At 43.6% G+C, this 22353-nt stretch overlaps 1 protein-coding gene across 1 annotated transcript in view; it reads left to right on the top strand.

Annotated features, from left to right (window-relative positions):
- NBAS (NBAS subunit of NRZ tethering complex) overlaps positions 1 to 22353 on the top strand; it is a 257267-nt gene that overhangs the window by 8330 nt on the left and 226584 nt on the right. Inside the window, exons 7-9 of the mRNA XM_090280933.1 lie at positions 12308 to 12441; positions 14262 to 14395; positions 15786 to 15884. Of these exons, the coding sequence (XP_090137059.1) occupies positions 12308 to 12441; positions 14262 to 14395; positions 15786 to 15884 (367 nt within the window). The remainder of the gene's footprint in view (positions 1 to 12307; positions 12442 to 14261; positions 14396 to 15785; positions 15885 to 22353) is intronic.

Genomic DNA, 22353 nt, shown 5'->3' with positions numbered 1-22353 from the left:
GGAAAGCAACCTTAGGAGTGAGGAGAAGGTAGAGCGGCTGAGGGAGTGCCAGGACCCGCAGGAGCTGTGTAAGCTCACGGGAAGGACGGTCACGAAGGGGACGCGGTAAGAGGACGGACGGGGCTGGGCTTTACTTACAGAACCTGCAGCTCCATCTGCCTGACCTTGGGCTGGCTGAACAGGGCCGTAGTTGTAGGAACCGTAATGACGATAATCCCCGTCGTCGTGACCCGGTGCCAGGCCTGTGTTTTCTTGTTTAGTTGGAAGAACATGGTATACAGATTTTTAAAGCAGCATTAGGATAAAATAAATGTTTGACAGTGAAAGCAAGCCTGGAAAAGGGAGGCGTCGATCGTTTGAAATCTACAAAATGGTGACGTGCAGAAGATTTCCTGAGCTCCCCGTGGAAACCTGGTCTTCACGTTCCTTGTCAAATGCGCCATTAGGGGCCCATTTCCTTTTCACTGTCAGCTTTCCGGATACACTGAGAAGATTAAAACTTAAATGTTTTAAAAATGTTTTGTGTTCCCATATGAAAGGTGATTTTTTAAAGTCTGAATCAATACTCCTAAACAATTCCATGTGTACTAGTGGATGAGTAAGTAGTAGAGCTCCTACGGAGTTAGCTGTTCAGAGTGGGGCAAAAGTAGGTCTGCAGTTGTGAGTACGTGAAACGGAATTTATTCTTGTATTATTAATTAGTATATTATTTTCCTTCCGAACAACTGTATTGTCACTTAAAAGCAAATGTAAAACCTACATATTTACATAAGCTGATCTCCCATGTTACTCTCTGTTCCTTCTGCTCCGTTCCCTGGAGGGTCAGCGGTACCCTTGCCTCTATCAAGCTGGAGAACTAGACCTTTTTTTTCTTCTTTTTCCTTCTCTCCCTCCCCTCTTTCTTTCTTCCACTACATGCCAGGCACTGCCCTAGGCACTATGCATGTCTGCAGTGAGGCTCCCTAGATTTAAGGATTGCAGCCCCTCGGGCTGAGTGACTTGGAGAAGCAACACCCGCCCCTGCAAGTCCTGGCCGCCCGGTCCAGTGGCTTCTGCTTCCCGCTTCTGCACTCAGTCCTCAGACCCTCCTTCAGGCTGTTAACCTTTTTTACTTGCTTTCTGATGACTGTCTCCTGACAGGGTTTTCTGCTACGTGCTTTTCACTAATCCATACTTTGTACACTGCTTGTCAAATTGATCGTTCTTAAGAGAAAATCCTGCCAGGTGACCCTTCACATCTGGCTCTCCGGTCATCTGGATATGTAACCTTGGACGAGTAACGTTGCCTCTGCGTCTCAGTTCTCTGTAATGTGGGTATAATTTTATAGAATATCTCCATCTATCTCTACATCTCTCTAAAGCTCTTAGCATAGCGTCTGACACTTTCTAAGTACTTAGGGAACACTAGCTATTCCTACTAGCACTTACTACTGTTGTTGTTCTGCCTAAACCCTGTCGATCTTTTGCCACTGAGTGTAGAGCGCAGGTGTGATTTTCTGATTCAGGACACGAGGCAGGTCACTGTCTCTCCGCCCAGTGAGACCCCCTGCCACAGGTCCTGGGTTCTAGTGCACAGCAGCCTGCAGTCTCCCAACCCCATGGGCTCCTCATGCCTCCCTGCAGAGCGTTCCTCCACCCAGAAGCCCCACCTTTGTGCTGAATGAGCTGTGCGTCACTTAGTGCCACCGCCAGCTCTTCGGTAGCCTTTTCTCCCTGCCCTGGTCCCACGTCTTCCTTAGTGCTTCCTGAGGACTTGTTGGTGCCTGCATCTGTGCATCCTGGTCTGCTTCCCTCTTCTCCTTGCTGACTCGCTTGTCTGATTCACAGTTCAGTTATAAACCCTTTGAAGGTGGGGCTCCTGTCTTATTGAGCGTTTTTTAATTTTTTAAATTTTATTCTTAGTGCCGAGCATGGTGTCTGACTCATACTCTTGGCATACAGGTTTTGGCCCTATCACGTGGGTATTCGCCCTTGAGAACTGTTAACATGATTTTTATGAGCAAATGTATGAATAAGGTATACACTTATTATATATAATATATTTATATTATACACCTATAAACTTATGGATAATTGTCACGTATTTATAGTTTCTATTCCTAGTGAACACAGTTGTTTGTACATCCTGTGAATGGAACAATAGAGCAGCTAAATCCTTTTTGCTTGTTATCGTTTTGAGAATAATAGAGGGGGAATAGCGAATTTTTAAGCGTGGGGCTATAGCGTTTTCTGAATTTAGTTTCTATGGTTTCTTTACAGTGCTCGTTAAAGTAGACCAGACCTTGCTTAAATAACGCTCCGTGATCCACAGTTCCCAGAAGAATAACGTGAGGGGAATATTCGGTTGCCTTTTCCCTGGTGCTGCCCTTCTGCGGGGTGCGGGCTCGGGGAGCCTCCTGCGGGCTTCTGAGATGCGCCCCGATTCAGGCCGACGGAGCCCGTTTGAGCTTTGGCCTTAGAGCCCTGCCCTTAGCCAGTAAGCACGCTGATGAATACGCAAGTTAATATGAAAATGGGAGGCTTAATCCTTCTGCGTTTCTCGTAGATTATATTATTTGTTAGAGTTTTAGTGTGTGCAGTTACTGCGGCAGCATGGATGAGGTAACAGTGCTGTGAGAGCTGATGTTTGATTTCGTTGGCTTCTGAGTATATGAATTTATGACCCTAATGCTGCATTAATGGCTTCTTTCCATGTCACATAATGGGAGGTAATGATCATGGGCTTATTATCTGACGCGTCTTGATGGGAACGACTCTCATATGCCAAACGAGGTTGCACGGGGAGGCCCGGAGAACGGGGCGAACTGTTGTCGGTGCGTCTGTGACATGACACTTTGCCGAGTCTGCAGCCCCAAGTAGGAGCCGTTTGGTTCCACTTTGATATCTTTCAGTTATTGTTTTATGAAATGTGGGCCATTTGAGACTGTTTTCAGCGTGGGTTGCAGCTTGTTTTGGTTCCGTTTGCCAGGCCATCAAGAATAATTCAGGCTTCTCTCTCTATCCTGAAGGGTGAGCTAAAACCAGAAGATGGAATTATACTTTTTAAAAAAGCTGTCCTATGTTAATCAAGACACTGTCCTCAACTTTCTGATTCTGAGATACCGTGGACCCAGTGCTGGGCCACAGCTCGCTTACTGTAGGTGGCCGAGGTCCCATCCGCTCTCCCCGCTGCCTCGGGGGGCCCTCGGCAGCTGAGTCAGACTGGCTCCTGCCAGTTTCCAGCGGCCACGCAAACATCATTTTCTGTGTGTGTCTTGACGTGAAAAAGGCTGCAAAGCACGGGCTAGTCGAAACACCCAGATTTTGAAATGCAACATTTTATTACAGAACTGTGATTACGGAGCCTCAGGCTATATGATTGAGAACTGTTTCTCACTTTTTGTATTTTTTGGAGAAAAATTGTTCCTGTTGAAAAATAATACACATTCTCAGGAAAGACTTTAGAAACTAAGAATGAGCAAACAATAGAAAATAAAATGAGTACACCACCTAGAGATAAGTAGTATTAACATTTTATGATCTATTCTTTTAGACGTTTTTCTTAAAGTACCTGTTACTGTAGACATGTTCTATGAAAGTAAGATGTTTTATAATCTGCTTTCTTCACGTAAAGTTAGGTTGTTGAGTCTTTTAGGTTGAAATTTAAGAACTTTCCAAAGTGTCTTTTTTTTTTTCCCCACTGGGTAGCATCCTAGGAGTTAGGACGTAGGTGCCCCCACTGCCCGAATCATCCAGAAAGTGCCTATAAATTTGGTCTCTGAGCAGTAAGCAACCCAGGGTTGTGCTTGATTTCTCAAGCAAGGCGGGAAGAACCTCATTAGGCCTTTGTGCAGATAACTGTGTATCAGGTAGGCAGTAGATTATCGCTTCTGTGTTCGTGGGGATATTAGTTTGCTAAGTTTATTTAATTTATTTTTTAATGTCTTTCTGGTTTGGAATTTGAGTAGTGCTGGTCTCAAAAATATAACTTGGGAATGTTCTTTCCTTTTCCGCTTTAGCAAAAGTTTGTGTAGGATTGGAATTGCTTATTTCTTAAGTGTTTGATAGGATTCACCAGTGAAACCTAAAGTTTTCTTTGTGAGCACAGTTTTAATTCCTAATTAAAATTGTAAAATAGATATAAACTATTTAAAATTTCATTTTCCTCGTTTCATTTTTTCATGGTATTTTTCTTCTAAATTGTAGAATACAGTGACTTAAAATTATTTAGAACATTTCCTTATTATCCTTTTACTGTCTGTCAGATCTGTACTGCTGATGCCCCGCTTTTGTTCTTGATATTGGTAATTTGCATTCTCTCCATATTTTTCTTAATTAGTCAGGCCAGAGTTTTATCAGTTTATTAGTTTACTTTTCAATAATAAAACTTTAGTTTTTGATTTTTTTCTTTGACTTTTGCTGTTGTCATTATTGCTTTCCTTCTGCCTACTACATTTAATTTGCTGTTATTTCTCTAGATGAAAGGTAGAAGTTGAGATTATTGATTTTAAACTTTTTCCTACATAAGCATTGTAGGCTATTCTTTTTTGGTATTGATATCTCATTTAATTAGTGGTCAAAAATATCTAAATAGAAAAAACATCCAAAATAATGTACTGGTAAAAAATATATACAACATTATTTTTACCTTTTAAATTTATTGAGTTTTGATTTATGGCCCAGCATGTGGTCTTCATGAACCGAATTAAAGAAAAAGAATTCAATTAAAAGAATTTAAAGTATCTGATTTTTGGGTGTGCTGCCGTTACTGAGTAAAGTGTTTTATAAATGTCAGTTGTATTGAGTTGGGTGTCAGAGCTGTCCAAAATTTTATATCCTTTCTGATTTTCTCTCTAGTTGTCCAGTCAATTACATAGTGAAGTGAATTGAAATTTTTAGTTATAATTGCATATTTGTTTATTTCACCCTTAGTTTTATTAGTTTTTATATATTTAGGAGTTCTAATTTTTAGGAGTATATATATATTATTTTGTCCTCTTACCGAAAAGGGCTCTTTTGTCATGAAGAAATGTTTCTTTTTCGTCATAATCTTGCCCTGGAGTCTAGTTTGTCTAACAGTAATGTGGTCACTCTGGGTTTGTTAGGGTGACCGTTTGCAGGATTTATCTTTTTCCTCTGTGTATTTGTATTTCATGTAAACCTCTCGTTAGAAAGCATGGAACTGAATCTTGCTTTTTCCTCCAGTCTGACCATTGTTATTCTTTAATTGGGAGATTTAGAACATTTATATTTAATGCAATTATTGGCCTGGTCTGTTTATGTATTATTTTTTATTTATTTTTGGTTGGGTTGGTTTAATTGCACCTTCTTGGTATTTGTTTTTCTATTTGTCTTGTCTCTTCTCTGTTTCCTTTTAACATTTGACTAAGGTTTACAATGTACATTTAAAAATTATTTTACTACATAGTACACATCCATTTATTGCTACTCTTTTGTACTACTTTCAATTTTTTTTTACGTATGTTACACCCCTACAATATATTGTTATTATTTTTGTCAAATAACTTTTTAAGAATTTACAAAACAAGGACAAACCTATTATATTTATCATTATTTTCTATTTTTACCATTCTGCTTTTGTGTGTAAAACTTCGTTTTTATTTGATGGTGTTTCCTTCAACTTGAAAAAGTTATTTACCATTTCTTGTAATGCAAGTCTGTTGATAACATTCTTCCAATATTTGTTTGTCTGAAGCCATCCTTGATTTCGCCTTCATTTTTGTAATAGTTTTTCTGGGTATTGAATTCTAGGTTGTTTGTTTTAATGAGAAATCACTCGTTTATTGCCGTGATTGTTTCCCTGTGTGTAATGTGTCCTTTTTTCTTTGGCTGCTTTTAAGATTTTTTTTTTTCCATTGGTTTTTAGAAATTTGATTTTCATGTGCCTTGATTTTTTCCCCCCAGTTTGTCCTGCTTTTAGGTTCATTGGACCTCATATCAGCTGATATGTAGATTTTATCCAATTTGCATTATTTATGGACAATATTTAAAATCCAAATACAATTTTCTAATCCCAATGTCTTTTTCTCTCTCTCTCTTTTTTTTTTCTTTTCCATCTATTTGTTGTTCCACTCATTTATGCATTCATTGGTTGATTCTTGTATGTGCCCTGACCGGAGTTCGAACTCACAATCTTGGCATATTGGGACGATGCTCTAACCAGCTGAGCTGCCCAGGCAGGGCCTCTTTTGGCACCCTGAGGTGTATGTATGATAGATAGACTGGTTGTGATTGCTCCACGCTCACTGGTAGGGAGGATCTATTAATTTCTTCAGACCTTTTTTTCTCCATTCTTCAGTTTGGATAATTTCTTTTGTTAAGTATTTAAGATGGAAGCTTATATATATTTTTTCTTCTCCAGTGTTTAGTTTGCTTTTAAGTCTGTTCAGTGGATTTTTCATTTCATTGTCTTTTTCATTTTAAGAGTTTGTTTGATTAATTTATACCTTTTCTCGGCTTCTGTTGAGATTCCCTTTTTATTTATTCCCTATGTTTATGTTTTCCTCTGAATTCCCAAATATGGTTTGAAGTTCTTGTCTGCTTATTCCTCAACCTGTGTCATTTCTGGGTGTGATTCTGTTGACAGTGTTGTCTCATGATTGCAGGTTACATTTTCCTGCCCCACACTGTGGATGCTGTGTTCTTTGTCTGTTATTTATTACCTTGCTTTCCAGGGTATTGAAGTTTGTTGTGAGGAGTAATTTCCTTGTGGACATGCTTGTTTTTTGAAGGTTATTTTTAAGTATTGTAAGGTACAGTTTAGAATAGCTTTTACTTAGAGGTATATTCGTCCGACTTCGAGGTGAGGCGTTTCTGAGATCTCGTAGGAATCCTCAGTGTTCACTGAAGTCTCTCCGCTGTGACTGCATGAAACTCAGACATTTCCAAGTTCTCTGCAGGCTTTGGTGGGCACTTTCCCTGATACTTACTCTCTCCTTGGCCTCGCAGAATCTTTGTGGGTGTGTGCAGCTTTGTGTTTTGCCAAAGACCCAGGGGCCTTCTCTGTAGATTTTTAAAGTTCTTTTTCTTTTTTTTTTTTTAAATTGAATTTACTGGGGGTGACATTGGTTAATAAAATTAGGTTTTAGGTGTACCATTCTGTAATACATGATCTGTATGTTGTATTATATGTTCACCACCCCAAGTCAAGTCTGCTTCTGTCAGCATTTATCCCCCTTTACCCTCTTCTTTTTACCTCCATCCCCGTGCCCCCTGGTCATCACCATGCTGTTGTCTGTGTCTGAGAGTGTTTTTTCTCAGTCCCCTCACCTTTATCACCGAGCCCCACAACTCCCTCCCCTCTGACAGCTATCAGTCTCTCTTCTCTGTACCTGTGAGGCTCTTTCTATTTTGTTACTTTATTTTGTTCATTAGATTCCACAGGTGAGTGAAATCATAGGGCATTTGTCTGTCTCTGACTGGCTTGTTTTACTTAGCCTAGTGCTCTGCAGATCCATCCGTGCTGTTGCAAATAGCAAGATTTCTTTCCTTTTTATGGCTGCATAGTATTTCCTTGTGTAAATATACCCCAGCTGAAGGTTGCTTTTCTGCCTCCCTCACTTTTATCTGGGATGCTGCCTTGCACATCTTTTTAAAAAATTTAATTCAATTTATTGGGGTGACATTGTATATGCATTTCAGGTGAACAACTTTATAACACATCCTCTGTATATAGCACTGTGTGCTCACCCTCCAAAGTCCAGTCTCCTTGGGTCACCATATATTTGATTCCCTTTACCTTCTTCATCCTCCCGGCACCCCGTTCCCCTCTGGCGACCACCATTCCGTTGTCTGTGTCATCAAATTCTGGTCCAGCTTAGTGGCTCCAAACTCCAGCCGTATCTGCTCAGTGTGCTGAGCCTTTCCTGGCCAGTTTGGGTCCCTCTTCACGCCCTGTGGTCCAGACAGTGCGCCCGGCAGCAAGCAAGGGTGATGCCCCTCCCGCGGTTGCCGATGTTCACTGCCCGCTTTATAACATTCGGAAACAGTTCTCTGACGTATTTTTCTTCTGTGGTGGGCGGCCTCGTCTGAAACTAGTTACTCTTTCATTTTTAAATTACAAATATTTATAACAAATGGAAACAGTACAGAAGTAGAAAAAGTGAAGAGAAGATTATTTTTTCGGTTGGCACTCTTCTCCATTGTAAGAATGTGAACCACATTGTATTTATTCCCCTGTTCATGGCGGCTTGTTTCCTGCCCCAGTCTCTTACCCCTCTTTGTCCCCTTCCCTCTCTAACGGTGCCGGAAGTGACATTCTGTTTGTCTGTGGGTGTAGCTTTCAACATGTGATAGCTGCTGCCCTAGCACCTTTCTGAAAGTTATCCCTGTTTATGCCACCACAAAAAAGGTCTAAGTGAAGCCATGTCAGCACCATATGCTACCTGTTTATAATGTTCATCACGTTCACAGGCGAAGGGAAAGAGCATCCCTGTTTCACTTTGTGTATCGTTAGTTATTAGGTAGAGCATATGCTGTGTCTTTTTATTTTCTTGAATTGTTAGGTCATATCCATTTGCCTATATTTCTCTTAGAATACTTGACTTTTTCTTATTGGTTCGTAGTATTTCTGTATAGCATGAATGTTAACCCTTGTCATATATTTTTATCCAATAATTTTATTTTATTTTATTTGTTATGGTATCTATTTTGGTTTGCTTTTTTGTTGTAATTTGTCATGTTTTTTTCTGTATAACTTCAGGGTTTCTTGTCATACTTAGTTCATTTCTTATTCTAGGATTGTAAAAATTTTCTCACTTCTTCTACTGGCATCATTATTTCAGTCATTTAATATCTAGCTTCCCTGCTTGTCTTTCTAGCCTCACTAGTTTATTCTTGCTCACTGGTTTTTGATTTTAAAGTCAAAGAATATTTTTTAAAAAGATCCCACATATAAGTGAAATCATTCTTTTTCTGTGTCTGACTGATTTCACGTAGCGTAATACCCTCTGAAAACAAAACAAAACAAACAGATTCCTAGAGTCAAAGAACAAACTGATGGTTGCCAGAGGGGCAGGGGATTAAGAGCTACTAACTTCTCGTTGTAAAATAAGTTACGGGGAGGCGAAGTACACCATAGGGAGTCTAGTTAATAATAGCGTGATAATTTTGTACAGTGACTAGACCGACTGTGGTGATCACTTCAAAACATATGTAAATGTTGAATCACTTTGTTGTATATCTGAAACTAATATAATGTATGTCAACTATAATTTAAAAGATTTAAAAAGTCAAAGAGTGTGAGAGATTGTTCATTGACCCCTTCATTTTGCAAAAGAGGAAACTGCGCCTTGGCGATGCCCCGAGGTGGTGGCACCCGGCTGTGTCGTTTTGTGGCCGCCCTGAGAATAGAACCCAGGGCTCCTTCTGTGCTCATCCTTGGCGATTTCCTGTTCCTGTCTGGGCAGCGAGCGCTGGGTTGAGCGCCCGTCCTGGACCAGAGTCCTGGGCGCTGGCGATCAAGTTACACACTGCATGGGAACAGTGCCTGCCGCGCTGGAATTTATTGTTTACTGAGTAAGGAAGACAATAACAGTAGACAGACAGACGCAGAGTCATCATTTGGGTTAAGAGCTGCGAGGGAAGTGAAATCACCGGAGCGGAAGATACTAATGGGCCTTGGGGCTACTCAGACAGGGGGTCCGAGACCGCCTCCTGAGGACGTGGAATTAACTGGAGCCCTGAATGGTGACAAGGGGCCCGGAGGCTTCAGGGGCAGTGTTCCAGGCCGACGAAGGCTGATGGAAGCCGTGGGGGGGGGGGGGGGGGCGAGAGCTGGACCAGTGGCCGGTGGGGCGGCCGGAGGGGCCGCAGCCCGTGCAGGATGTGAGCAGGTGTGACGGTCTCACCTGGGAGGTGGCGGCTGCCCTGAATGCTTCCCGGACAGCCCCACTGCCACGCGCTCTGCAAACGTCTGTACCGCTCACTTCGCTCCAAAGCCACGTAGGCAGCTGGAAAGATCCAGCGGCAAAGTCTTTATTTTCCAGGTGTCCTGTAACGTCTTACCTTGTGATGAAAACATATCTTTATCCAGGCTGAGCCTTGGAGCTCCTGGTTCTAACTAGAATTAACAGCGAAAACACATCCCCTTCAGGTGGACCTTATTGCGGAACAGAAAACAGAATGTGGTACAAATGTATTTACCCCGTCAAATGAAATAAGAGGAAAAGTGTGTCGTCACAGTTAAACGGTAACGACGGGAAAATGCTGCTCTTTCTGTGGCACCTGAGTATGTCCAGGGTGCTCAGCGGCCCCCTGGACGGTGCTGGGGGAGCCCGTGTTTTCATGCGGGCCTTGTGTCCTTGTGGTGTTTGTCATTTTGTGCCCGTGTTTGCTTCCAAGGTTGACTTTTTTAAAGCTCTCTGAAGACCGAGTACTCATTTTTTAAAAAAACCCATTTTATTAACATTAAAACAAGTTCTTTCCCAGAGCATATGCAATATCTTCATAAGCTTTAATAAAATTCTCTAGACCCTCCTGTGTTCGGGGGCCTCTGAGATTGATTTGCAGGCTTTTTACCTGTGATAGAGTCAAAACGAAGGAACGCATTGATGTCTGGGATACTTCCCCTGTCTACAGAGCAGGTAGTGCATATATTACAGAGATCAGAGGAAAGGCTGAATGCTACAGTATTTCTCTGAGGTGGGGAGTGGGCTTCAGTAATGTGATTCCCTTGAGCCCTTACCATCAGCTTACCCTGTGTTACAGGTTTTTCTGAGAGACTTAGACTTTTGCCCATTAGTGGCACGTTAATCACTTTGTGTTTCAGGCCCCGGGATGGCAGTACTGAAGAAGACATTGTGTTTGCTTTCAGGGAGATGAGAAACCTGTGGGGAAATAGCCATGTAAACTACATGGTAGGTCATAAACGCTGCGAAAGATGTTTGTACAGCGTATTTGGGGTACCGAGCGGAGTGCAGTGTCTGAAGAGTGTCAAGGAAGGAGGGAGCAGTTTGTCCGCACGGGCCGCGGCAGACAGCCCTGGGAGTGACACTGGGGATGAGCGTCCGAGGCGGAGGCAGTGATGTGTGGGAAAGACACAGAGACTCAAGTGTGCCCAGTTTGCCTGTTCGGTGTAGCTGTGCTATTGGTGGGTTACTGGATGTGGGGAAGGGGTGGGAGGTGGAACTGCAATGCTGCGATGGGACCAGCTCTGCGGACCCTCTCCGGTGTGAGGGGAGGGGTGTGGACTTGACCGTTGGAAGTGGAGAACCATTGGGGACCCTGACGCAGCAAAGGAGGTGACCTGTTCACCTTTCTGCTTTAGAAACAGACGGTATTGGACGGTATTGAGGAGGGCGAAGGGGGGAAGGGACTTCAAGTAGGAAGGGAGGGCGTGGTGAGGGGCTCCGCAGGAGGTGACGAGGCCCCGATGGGGTGTTCCCCGAGCAGGAGAGAGAGGGGGCCGCGTTGCGGGCGCGTTTCTGCGGGAATCCGGAGGCTGCACCCAGCTCTGCGCTGCCTGCGTGGGAAGGCCGGGCACTCAGGCTCCCGGCTCTGATGCGCGCTCCACTCATGGGGTCACCTCGAGCCCCCAGTTGTTCGGGGTTCTTGGAGCAGGGAAGGCACTGATCCTCCCTGTCTCCCCAGGTCTGGGATTCTAGCCAGGGGAACCGAGGCAAACAAAACAGCGAGACCTCAGACAAACCTGGCACGGCCGAGAGTTCTCGGTCCCTCTTTCTTTCGCTCCGATGGCTTTTCTCTCTGTTGTGCTGAAAAAGTCAAACCCGACAAATGCAGCAGTTGGATTATTAAAGTGTAAATTATCAAAATTTTGTAATTGTGTGATTGAGTAAGAACAGTACGTGGCTCACCTGCCTAATATGTATATTTTACATATGTGTATGTATATTTCTAGTACTTTGAACATAATCCTGCTTTGCATTGCCTTGAAATCTATACTTGCTATATTTAAAAGCTCTCAGTTAGAATTCTTATTTTTTGCTTTTAGCGGAACTGCACTCGTTGGATTGGAATTATTTTCTGCCCGTTCTCTCTCTATGCGTTTGACCCCTCAATCCCATAGCTATCTGAGGCACGTCACACCTGGACCTGGACTGCAGACTAGGGCACGCTCAGCACCCCGCGGCCCACCGGCGTCGGCAGGCCTCCCTCCCCCAGTCCGCGGGCAGAGTCTGCTGTGCTTTCGGGGCCCACTCCATTTGGAGTGGGTGCCCGGGACCCGTTCCCTTCTGTTGAACGGAAGCACGAGAGGTCCTCAGGAGGTGATGGCTTCAGCCGCAGTGACTGTGAGCGTTAGCTCTGTTTACAGTATATTGTCAGAAGCACTCTTTTCTTTCCCTTCTAGTCCCGAAAGACCCGAAGCCCCAGTGGAGGCGTGTGGCATGGAGTTACGACTGCACCCTGCTGGCCTACGCAGGAAGCTCGGGGACCGTGCGGGTGTTCGACCTCGTGGGAAGCGAGCTCTTCGTCATCGCCCCGGTACGAACACGCGTGAGACCAGGAACATCGTTTGTGAATTTTTTTGTGTGTGTGTAGGTACTCGAGTGAATGAGTGTGAAGAGAGGGGAAATAGAAGTATAAATCTGAATAATAAATTGTGAATTTAAGATGCTTAGAATCTAGTTAGCTATCTATACCCGGAATAATCTATTCTTTGTATTTTATAATGCAGTATCCAGATGCAGTCTGCGGTTGTTAAAACCTAGTGGTACGTAAATACTAAAAAGAGACACTGAAAGTTGTTCCCAACTTCCAGTGAGGGGAGGAAGGTCAGTTTGCTGTCGCAGCAGGACCAGCGTCGAGAAGAGTTAGAATTTGTCACCCTAACGGGGACGGAAATTAAAAGGGAGAGTGGGGAAAGAAGTTCATGGCAGGAATAACTTGTATTTATATAGTGCTTTGTACTCTGTTAACGACTTGGATACACTGTATTCTTACTTAATATTCACAACAGTCCTTTGAGTAGATTTAACAGATATCCTCATTTTACAGTTCAGAAAACAAAATTGGGAGAGACTTTCTCCATGATGGTCAAGTTAATGAGTGTCTCTTTTAAGAATCCAGTGCTTTATACTTTGTATCCTTCTTCCTCAAGTGAAGAGGCACAGGGCCAGGTAGAAGAGGGGTTCTAACTCGGGATGCATTTTAGAAGCACCTGGGGAGCTTTATAAAGAAAAGAAAGAGAAAATTACTGGATTGCCCAGGCTTCCCCCACAGAACTTCTGATTTAATTGATCTGAGGGGGCTTTGGGTGTAAATATTGTTTCCAGGTTGTTGAGCTGATTCTAATGAGACGCTAAGGATGAGAACCAATGATCTAGAGAATGGGTTTTGTTCAGAAATAATGAGTGAAGAACTTGAAAAAGTTCATTAGGCTCATATTATGGGGTCCTGGGGAACCAAACCTAAGATTTTGGATTACCGTTTTCTAGACTAGCACTCTCTGATAGAAGTGTAATATGAACTGTGTATATGATCACGTGCAATTTTGAATTTTCTAGTCATTGCATTAAGAAGCATTAAAAAGGTGAAATTTTTAAAATATATTTTATTTAATCCAATACATTTTATTTTCTTTGATACAGATTTCTTTGAAATTTGGTGTGTATTTTTATATTCATAGCATGTCTCAGATTGGATTAGCCACGCATCAAGTGTTCAGTAGCCACAGGTGGTTACGGTATGTTATTGCGTAGCTCAGGATAAGGAAGAGCCATTCAGTGGGATAAACTTCATTCTGTGTGCTTCCTGGGTACACATGCCTTCATATCGGCAGCCATAAGTTGATGGAAAAAGTTGGTGCTGAGCGAGTGTTTGCAGAAGTCCTGTCCTTTTCAGTTGCTGATTAGGCAAATGGAAGGTTATTGGAGACTTTGAAAATTCATTTTTAATTTTTTTTTAAAGCTTTGGTTACTGCTGGACGTAGAAGTCAACATTTGAAGGCTTATATCTGAATTCTGTACCTTAGAATTCTTCGAGGCTGAATGGGGCATTACTGTTATTTCTTTTTTTCTTTTTGCCACGGAAGTCCAGTGAGCACAAATTCTCTTATCTGTGGCTGTCTCATTCCAGGAGGCAGCTGTGGTTCCCGTCAGTGGTTGGGAGGCTGGGAGGCTGGGCTAGACTCGGGTGTCTGCCTCTGGGTGCTCTGATTTGCATAATTCTTCAGTGTACAGACCAGGTCTGAGGCTGTCGTACCTAGAGGGCACCTGGTGAGGCCAGTGTCTCAGGTGTCTTCCGGTTCTACATTCGTTAAAGTCTCTCCCTTTTTAGTAACTTGATTTCCCTCTCTTCCACAGGTGTCTAGCCTAGCAGGGGATTTGAGCTATGCCATTGCTGGGTTGATATTTTTAGAATATAAAGCAAGCGCGCAGTGGTCGGCGGAGCTCTTAGTCATCAATTACCGAGGAGAACTTAGGAGTTACCTTGTAAGGTAAAAATGACATACGTTATTTGGGAAGACCTACTGGACAAAAGATTGTTTATTTCTCTGGCTTAGTGTCAGTTTTTTTTTTTTTTTTCAGCATTTTATTATGAAAAGTTGCAAATAGGAAGTTTGAAGGAATTATATAGTGAAAACTCATATACTTTAACTTAAATTCTGTTAGCATTTGTACTATGCTTGCCATGGCACATTTTTATCCATCCTTCTATCCAGCCATTAATCAGTCTTATTTTTTAACGCATGTGAGTCAGTACCTAAATACTTTAGTATGCTTCTCATCAATTAAAGTTCAGTGTTTGCTTATAGTTTTCTTTCGAGATACAATTTGCATACAGTGAAACGCACGGGTCTTACGTGGACCAGCCAGTGAATTATGGCACATGCATGTACTTGCTTAGTTCACATTCCTGTCACGATTCTAGAAAGTTCCTTCTTGTCCCCTTTCCAGTAAATCTCTGTCTACACTCACTCCCAGAGCAACTGCTGTTTATACTTTTTTCTATCATAGGTTAGTTTTGCCTGTTCTAGTAATTCCCAGTAAAGGGCTCAGACCTCTAAGTCTTCCTTCATTTGGCATGCTTTGAGATTCATCATATTTTGAGATGTATCGGTAGCTTATCCCTTTTATTGCTGATCAGCATTTCAGCGGATGAATATCTCATGTGTCTTAGTTTGGGCTGCTCTAACAAAATACCTAAACTGTGTGGCTTGTCAGCAACCAAAGTGTATTTCTCACAGTTCTGGAGGCTGGAAGGCTGAGTTCAGGGTGCCCGCAGGGTTTGGTTCTGGTGAGAGCCTTCTGTGGCTTGCAGACCGCTGACTTCTCCTTGTAGCTCTCTGGCCTCCTCGTATTAGGGCACAAATCCCATTCACGAGGGCTCCATCCTTATGACGTAATTACCTCCCAATACCAATGCATTCGAGTTTTAACGCATGAATCCTGGGTAGGATAAAAACGTTCAGTCCGTGGTGGCGAGGGAGGGGCAGTCACAAACACTGTTTATAACCTTTGTCATTGTTTGTCAATTCTTCTATTGATGGACTTCTGAGTTTCCAGTTTTGGGCTATTGCAAATAGCACTGCTAGGACCATTCTTGTACAAATCTTTATGGGTATGCATTTTCATTTCTGTTGGTTCAATATCTTTGAATGAAATTGCTGAGTTGTAGGGTAGTTTATTTTTATAAGAAGCGACCAGACCTCTTTCTAAGGTTTTCCTGTCGTTCCCATTCCCACTACTATGTATCCGCGTGCCGGTTGCCTTACATGCTCGGCAGCCTTTGGTGTTATTTTTCCTTGTAATTTAATTACGGTGGGTGTTCGCGGTGTTGCACTGTGGTGTAACGGTATGTGTTTCTTTCTCACCTTCTTAAATTAGTGTGGGGACAAATCAGAGCTATCAGGAGAGCCACTCTTTCAGCTTCAGCAGCCACTATCCCCACGGAGTCAGCGCGGCTGTTCACCACCCTGGGCACAGGTAAGCAACCGCTTGTTCGCGCACGGGGCGGAGTCTGAGCGGACGCAGAAGTCATGGCAGTGTTAGGGAGCGGATTGTTGATTCTGTTCTTACCTTGGCTTCTTCATCTCCTCCTCCTGTGCATAGTCACCTTAAGCAGCTGCAATATGGTCGCAGTCACGTTCCTGTTCATCTGGGTGGCAGACTGGGCTCCGAGCCCGGCGGGGTGCTGGGAATGTTCCCTGAGGAACTCCTTCTCTCTTCACCATCTGAATCTTGTTTTTCTCGTCTGTAAAGCGAGGTTAATATCTCATGCCATCACTGTGGACAGAACTCGGAAGCACTGCACGTGAAGTGCCCTGGCATGGGTGGCCCCGTACACAGCATCGACGCCCCCTTCCCTGGGTGGGGGCAGCTGCCGCCCCCCACCCCCTCGGGTCTGCACACACGTGCCTTCTGTGCATTTGCCACGCGGCTGAGGGTCACTGAGACCAAGGGCACTGCCTGCTTTTCACGATTGCTTCCCGTTAATTTTGTTACTTGAGAATAAAATTTACGGATATTTTGTGAGTTAGCTGAGCTAACCTTTTTGGTTCTTTAAATGGGAGGAGGATCAAATTTTAGTCAGACAACCTTAGTTGAGTTTTGAATTTTGAGACTGACTTGGTCCATTTCCAAGTCCTTTCTGACTTTTTGATTGAAATGTATGCTCTTTAATCATAGATCTGTCCTTGTATTTTGTTCAGAATTTTATTCTTCTAAAATTTTTATACTACAAAAGAACAACCCCCCACCCCCACTCCACACTGAAGTCCCCTTTGTATTCTTCCCTGACCCTGTCCCCCCTGCCGCCCTGAGGATGACTCTGATTCCAAAAAACCTCCGCTGCCTTGCGGCATACCTCTTCAGGGGAAAGGCTAGGGGAGTAAACCCCGACAGAAAATCCGGAGCCGGAGTCCCTAAGGCGGTTTGACGTTGTAGTCAACACCGGCAACTCCTGCGGCGCACCTGAAGCCAAGCTGTATTGACTCCGTCTTTCCCTTGGACCCTTCAGCTGCGAAGAGAGGCGGGGTCTGCTGCATGGGCAACAGCAGACCCTCCATATCACCCTGCCCAGGCTCTGTAGCTTCAGCTCCACTGGAGAGGACACTCCAGCGTCATCGCAAGATGTCGATTCAACACGGGAGGAGACAGATACCGTGTCACTCCCGAGTCGGACTGCACAGCCATTCTCAGTGGTGCAGATAGACTCTTAAGAAGCTACACCATCGTCTCTCGAGATGGACGGCTGCCGACGAGTTTTACTATTTGACTTTATATAAATGGAATCACAGAAAGGACATACATATTTTGAGGCATCTTTCTCTAGTTCATTCATTTTTAACTACAATTAGTTCATGTCATTTTGTGACTATTGCAGCATATTTATTCATTCTCCTGTAGATGAAAATTTGGTGTGTTTCCCTCTTTTTTTGGTTATAAACATGATACTGTCGCAAAATTTATTGTGCATTTCCTGACACATATGTGCAAGAGTGTTTGTTGGGAAGTATAACTAGGAGTGGAATTGTTGACATGTCAGGTAAGTATGTCTTCAACTTTACAAGGAAATGCAAATATTTTCCAGAATGGTCCTTCCAATTTATAATTCCGTCAGCAGTGTATGAGTTTTTGCTGTTTCATATTTTTATTACACTCTTGATGATGTCCTACTTTTAAATGCTTACCGATCTGTAGGTGTAGAAGAATATCTCATGGTGGTTTTAATTCACCTTTCTGATCGCTGATGAGGGACCCCATCAACTGATGAGGGTGGGCAACGTTTCATGTTATTATTGGCCGTTCGCGTTTCCTCTTCCATGAAATGCTTTTTAAAGTGACTTCTTTTTATTGGATGTTTGGTCACGCCATAGCGTAAATCTCTTTTAGTGTATCTTATACGTTAGGTCTTCTTTCAGTTTGATCTTGAAAAAGTCTTTCTCAGAACTTTGTGACCTGCTTCAATCTGGGTGAACCATTCACATAGCGGAAATGTCACCCTAAGGAATGCTTGTATTTTCCTCTCTTGTTCCGTCACCTGTTTCCTGATCTCAGGCCTTTTCCTTCCCTGGTTTATTTCACTGTTCTGGTGAACCTATTCCTGAGAAGAGGACCTGGGACATGTATTTGTGGAGGCCCCTACGTGTCTGAAAATGGCTCTATTCTATTTTCATGCTTAATTGATAATTTGGTTGGATAGAATTGTAGGCTGGAAATGATTTTCCTTCGGAGTGTTGACGGCAGTGCTCCTTGGCCTTCTAGCTCCTAGTGTTGCTCTGGAGAAGGCTAATACCACGCTAATTTAAAACCCATTTCTCTCTCTCTCTCTTTTTTTTTTTGGTCCCCTTCTCGTTGGAAGCTAAGATTTTTTTAAACCCCAGTGTACTGAAATTTGACCATGTTCTGTCTTGGAGTAGTTATTCTTATATTCAGTGTCAGTTCTTCAGCTTGGATGCTTACTTAGGACAAACGTTGAATTATTTCTTTGATTGTTTCTTCCTTTCTGTTTTCTGTCTTCTCTCTGGCATGTCTGTCATGTAGATATTGAGTCTCCTGGATCACCTTTAATTTTCTCATTCTCTTTTATTACCTTGTTTTTGTTAAAAGGAGGACTAAAGGTTTATTTTATTTTTATATAACTATATATAATTAATGAAGAAAGTTTGAACTTTTGACATCTATTATAAATATAATGAATTAATAATATATACGATCCTGTAAAAAGTTGGTGTTCTGGTTAACTTTTTTGGATATAGTTTCTATTTACTAATTCTTCTGTGCCTCACCGCTTTTTAAAAAGTAGTTATTGTGGGTTTTTTCTTAATTGTTGTATTTCTCACTTCTAGTTATTTTAAGTACCTCTGAAGAAGGGAGAAGAGGGAATTGAAATGAGCGTCCTGTGAGCCACTGGTTGTTTTGAGGATTAAACACACAGGAGGCGTTTGGGAAATGGTGGTAGTGAATGAACCCAGTGCCGTTAATTTCTTCCTTTGGATTTGTGTGCCCCCTGCCTTGAAGTGTCAGTTGTGTGTGCATGTGCATGCGTGTTATATAGGAGTGCAAGCTGGAAAGAAGCGAGGGCCTAGCAGGGTGCAGGGGCAGTGACGTGGACCCACATCACTCGGGACCAGGGAAGTCTGCAGGTGGGGCTTGCACTTGCTTTGGAGACGGGGTATGATCTGGGCATGATGGGCATCCCGACCAAGGGACAGTGTGAACAGTGACGGGACGAAGGCGGCCACAGTGTAGTTTTGTGAAATTGCGGGTGTCGCTTGGCTGACCCGGTAGGGTGTGTTGGCGGGGAGGACACGTGATGGTGGCTGCAGCAGATAAGGTGGTGGAAGGACGGCTTGCGGTCCCGTGAATGGGAGCAGTGGGGGCTGCCTGTCCTCCAGGGCGTGTAAGAGTTTGAGACGAGGAAATAGGACCAGGCGTTGCTTCCCGGAATGTGGACGCCGTGGGGAGAGACTGGAGGCTGGGCACTCCGAGTTCAGGCCGCAGGCAGTAGGGGCCTGTCCGTTTTCTCACATAGAATTGCTGTTCGGTGCTTTGCCACATTTTGGGCACTATTTCTGTATAGGTCATGTTTTGTTATTTTTCAATCTGATGAATAGCTCCTGGATCTCGCATTAGAATGTCAGATACTTGAAGGCAGAGAAGGTGTAGTGTACACCTTTGTAGCGTACGTGTAACGTGAGAGCTGTGTTAATGGACACCTCTCCCCTGGGAGCTCCTTGGATTAGGGATTCTGACTTCCTGGGTGGAGAAGAAAATGGTTTCTTTCTTTTGATTTTTCTCTTTCCTCTTTCTTCTCTTCTCTTTCATATTTTTGTTCATTCCATGCTTTTTTTATTTTTCTTGTCCCTTTTAAAAGAAATATTTTGTATTTTAATCCTTTTCTATTTTTCTTGTTTTTTATTTTGCTTGTTTGTTAGTTTATTTCACACTGACTCTGTGGTTTTGATTTATTATAGAGGTCAATATTTGATATCTTTTTTTTTTTTCCTAGCAGAATTTCAGGAGGTTTGAAATTATCATACACGAAATAGTTATTACATCATACCAGTTTGTCATAAATCAGATTACATTTATTACTCTTAAGGCTTTCACTTTTTGGCCCAGAATATAAGAAAGTTTAGGTATTTTTTGGTGGGAGGATGATCTTTAAATAAAAATTTTGGGAAGTTAAAAATACATTATCAAACCACAGAAGGAGGGTCTCTCCTTGGCTCTGCAGTCATACACAGTTGTTGGTCGCAGTCAGCGTGGAGACGGATAACTGCATAAGGTCTCCGCATGCAGACTGTTACACAGCGAGGGGGGGCTGTAAACGCCCTGTGTGCATGGCAGAAATATTGCTAGGCTGTTCCTGTTTTTTATTATGTGTCTGTTTTAAGTGAAAGAAGCTGAAGTACTCATCACATTTTTATTTATTTTTGGTTACTCTAGTAGTATGAGCCTGTGGTATCTGTCATCCACAGGGATTTTTTAAATGGGAAATAAGTCAGCCAGAGTGGAGTTGGCATCAATTGGCAGAGTGTACAACACTCAGGGTTTTATACGTTCCATTGTTTTGCCTGATGCTGCCAGGCCAGTGGAAGAGGAGAAATGGAGGTGGGAAAGTGGGTAATATAAAACGGAAATTAGGTGAGCAGCTCTGGGAGCAGCTCTGTGGCTGTGCTGTGTCTCACTATTTTCTTCTCTACAAATGCTGACTCACGGCCAAATGAAGGTGCTTCGTCCTCCCCAGACGCACCTCATGTGGCAGCCCGGCTCTCCTCCTGCCTTCTCCTTGGGGTTCTTAGTTCGCTCTCTGTGCTGTAACGTTTCGGCTGACATTGTACTTTGGTTCCAGCCGAGAGGAATCGCTTACCCTCTCTGCGTTTTGCGAGTGGCAGCATTAAACTCTTAGTCCAGGTGGCTACTGTGCTGGGTGGTGGAGATTCAGATGGAATGCCTGCTCCTCCCTGAGGGCCCAGGACTGCGTGGGAGGTCCATAGTCAGGGGTAGGGTGCTCGCTCGGTGTGAGTTCGCTTCAAAGACAAGGGTTCATCTACGTACACCTTTTTAAGTGACATTGCTTTCAATAGGATACAGCTTTTAAAAAATGTTTTATTCCTGATTTCATTGTAAATTTCTACAAACAGAAACTGACTGACTCAGTTTTGAATCTCAACTGTCCCTTGGTAAAACTACACAGAGATGATTCGTGTTTGAAGGTAACATCTTCCAGACCCTAATGGACGTTTCAGCAAAGATGAAAGATAGAAACCACGTCTTCTTTCTTGGGCCTATCTGAGAAGCCACCCATGCTCAGAATCCTTGGCGACTCTTTGATACAGATTTTAAGTGTATAATTCAGTGACTTTTAGTAAACGTATAGATTTGCGCAACCACTACTACAATCAGTTTTAGAATACTCATTACCCCTGAAGATCTCTCATGCCTTTGAGCTTTTTGGAATGCAAACCATACCTCAGTAAAACTGTAATAAGTAAAGGAGTGAGTAAGAAAGAACAGAGACCCTTTAAACAGGCCTCCGTTTGAACACTTTTAGCTTCATTAGGGAAGCGTGCAGATTTGGGGTGAGGAAGGCGCTCATGTTTCATCCGGTGTGTGGGGAAGAAGCGCGCTGGGTGAGTAACGTTACGTCGCGGCTGTGCGGGGGGAGAATTCCACCATCTGGGTAATTGACGTGTTTTTTCCTCGCTCAGTCAGCTGTGTTTTAGGGCAAATCCAGGTTCTCCAGACCGAAGGGGAGACGACATTTCCTGGGAGTCGCAGGCTGTGGTTTCAGGTTGCCCTCAAGTGGGTGACAGTCAGGGCACTCACTCCTCTGGCTGAGAATCACTGGGTCACGGCTTTCTCCGAGGCGGGCAGCAGGGCCTGCGGTTCTGGGGGTGGCTCTCGGGGGCTGGCACAGGACAGAGCATGTAGGAAGAAGGCTGCGGGGGTTTCTGAACCCACAGTCCCCCATCGCGGATTAAGAGACAGACCCAGAGAAAGGAGAGGGCCCCGAGGGTGGGGTCGCTCCCCTGCTTCCCCAGCAGGGCTTTTATTGAGTAGGCTGCGTGCAGAGATGCCTGACTTGAGGAGGCAGCCCTGCTCCCAAGGATCCTTAGGAAGGACAAAGAGAAATACAGATCAACACACAGTGATGAGCAGTTCAGACTTTCGGGGCCAGAGTACCTGGCAGAAGTTTAGACTATACTCCCGGAGTTAAACATTCTGTTGGTATAGATCTGCACATAACCCAAAGCAGAGCAGGCTTCACGATTTTCAAAGGGTACATCGCATTCCTATTCCTCCCCGGGAGTACGGACGTCAGTGTGGCCATAGAGTCCTGTCTGCCAGCTGTCTGTAAGACTGTGGGCACTTGCTTTGGTCCCGGCTTATGCACAGTTCCAGCTTTCTACACCACACAAAACGGTCTCCCACAGAAGGCTGCTCT

This window comes from Furipterus horrens, unplaced genomic scaffold, assembly GCF_987537825.1.
Source record: "Furipterus horrens unplaced genomic scaffold, mFurHor1.1.pri manual_scaffold_6, whole genome shotgun sequence".
Taxonomy (NCBI): domain Eukaryota; kingdom Metazoa; phylum Chordata; class Mammalia; order Chiroptera; family Furipteridae; genus Furipterus; species Furipterus horrens.
The sequence above is the reverse complement of the archived record's forward strand: the minus strand, read 5'-3'. Positions and strand labels throughout refer to the sequence as shown.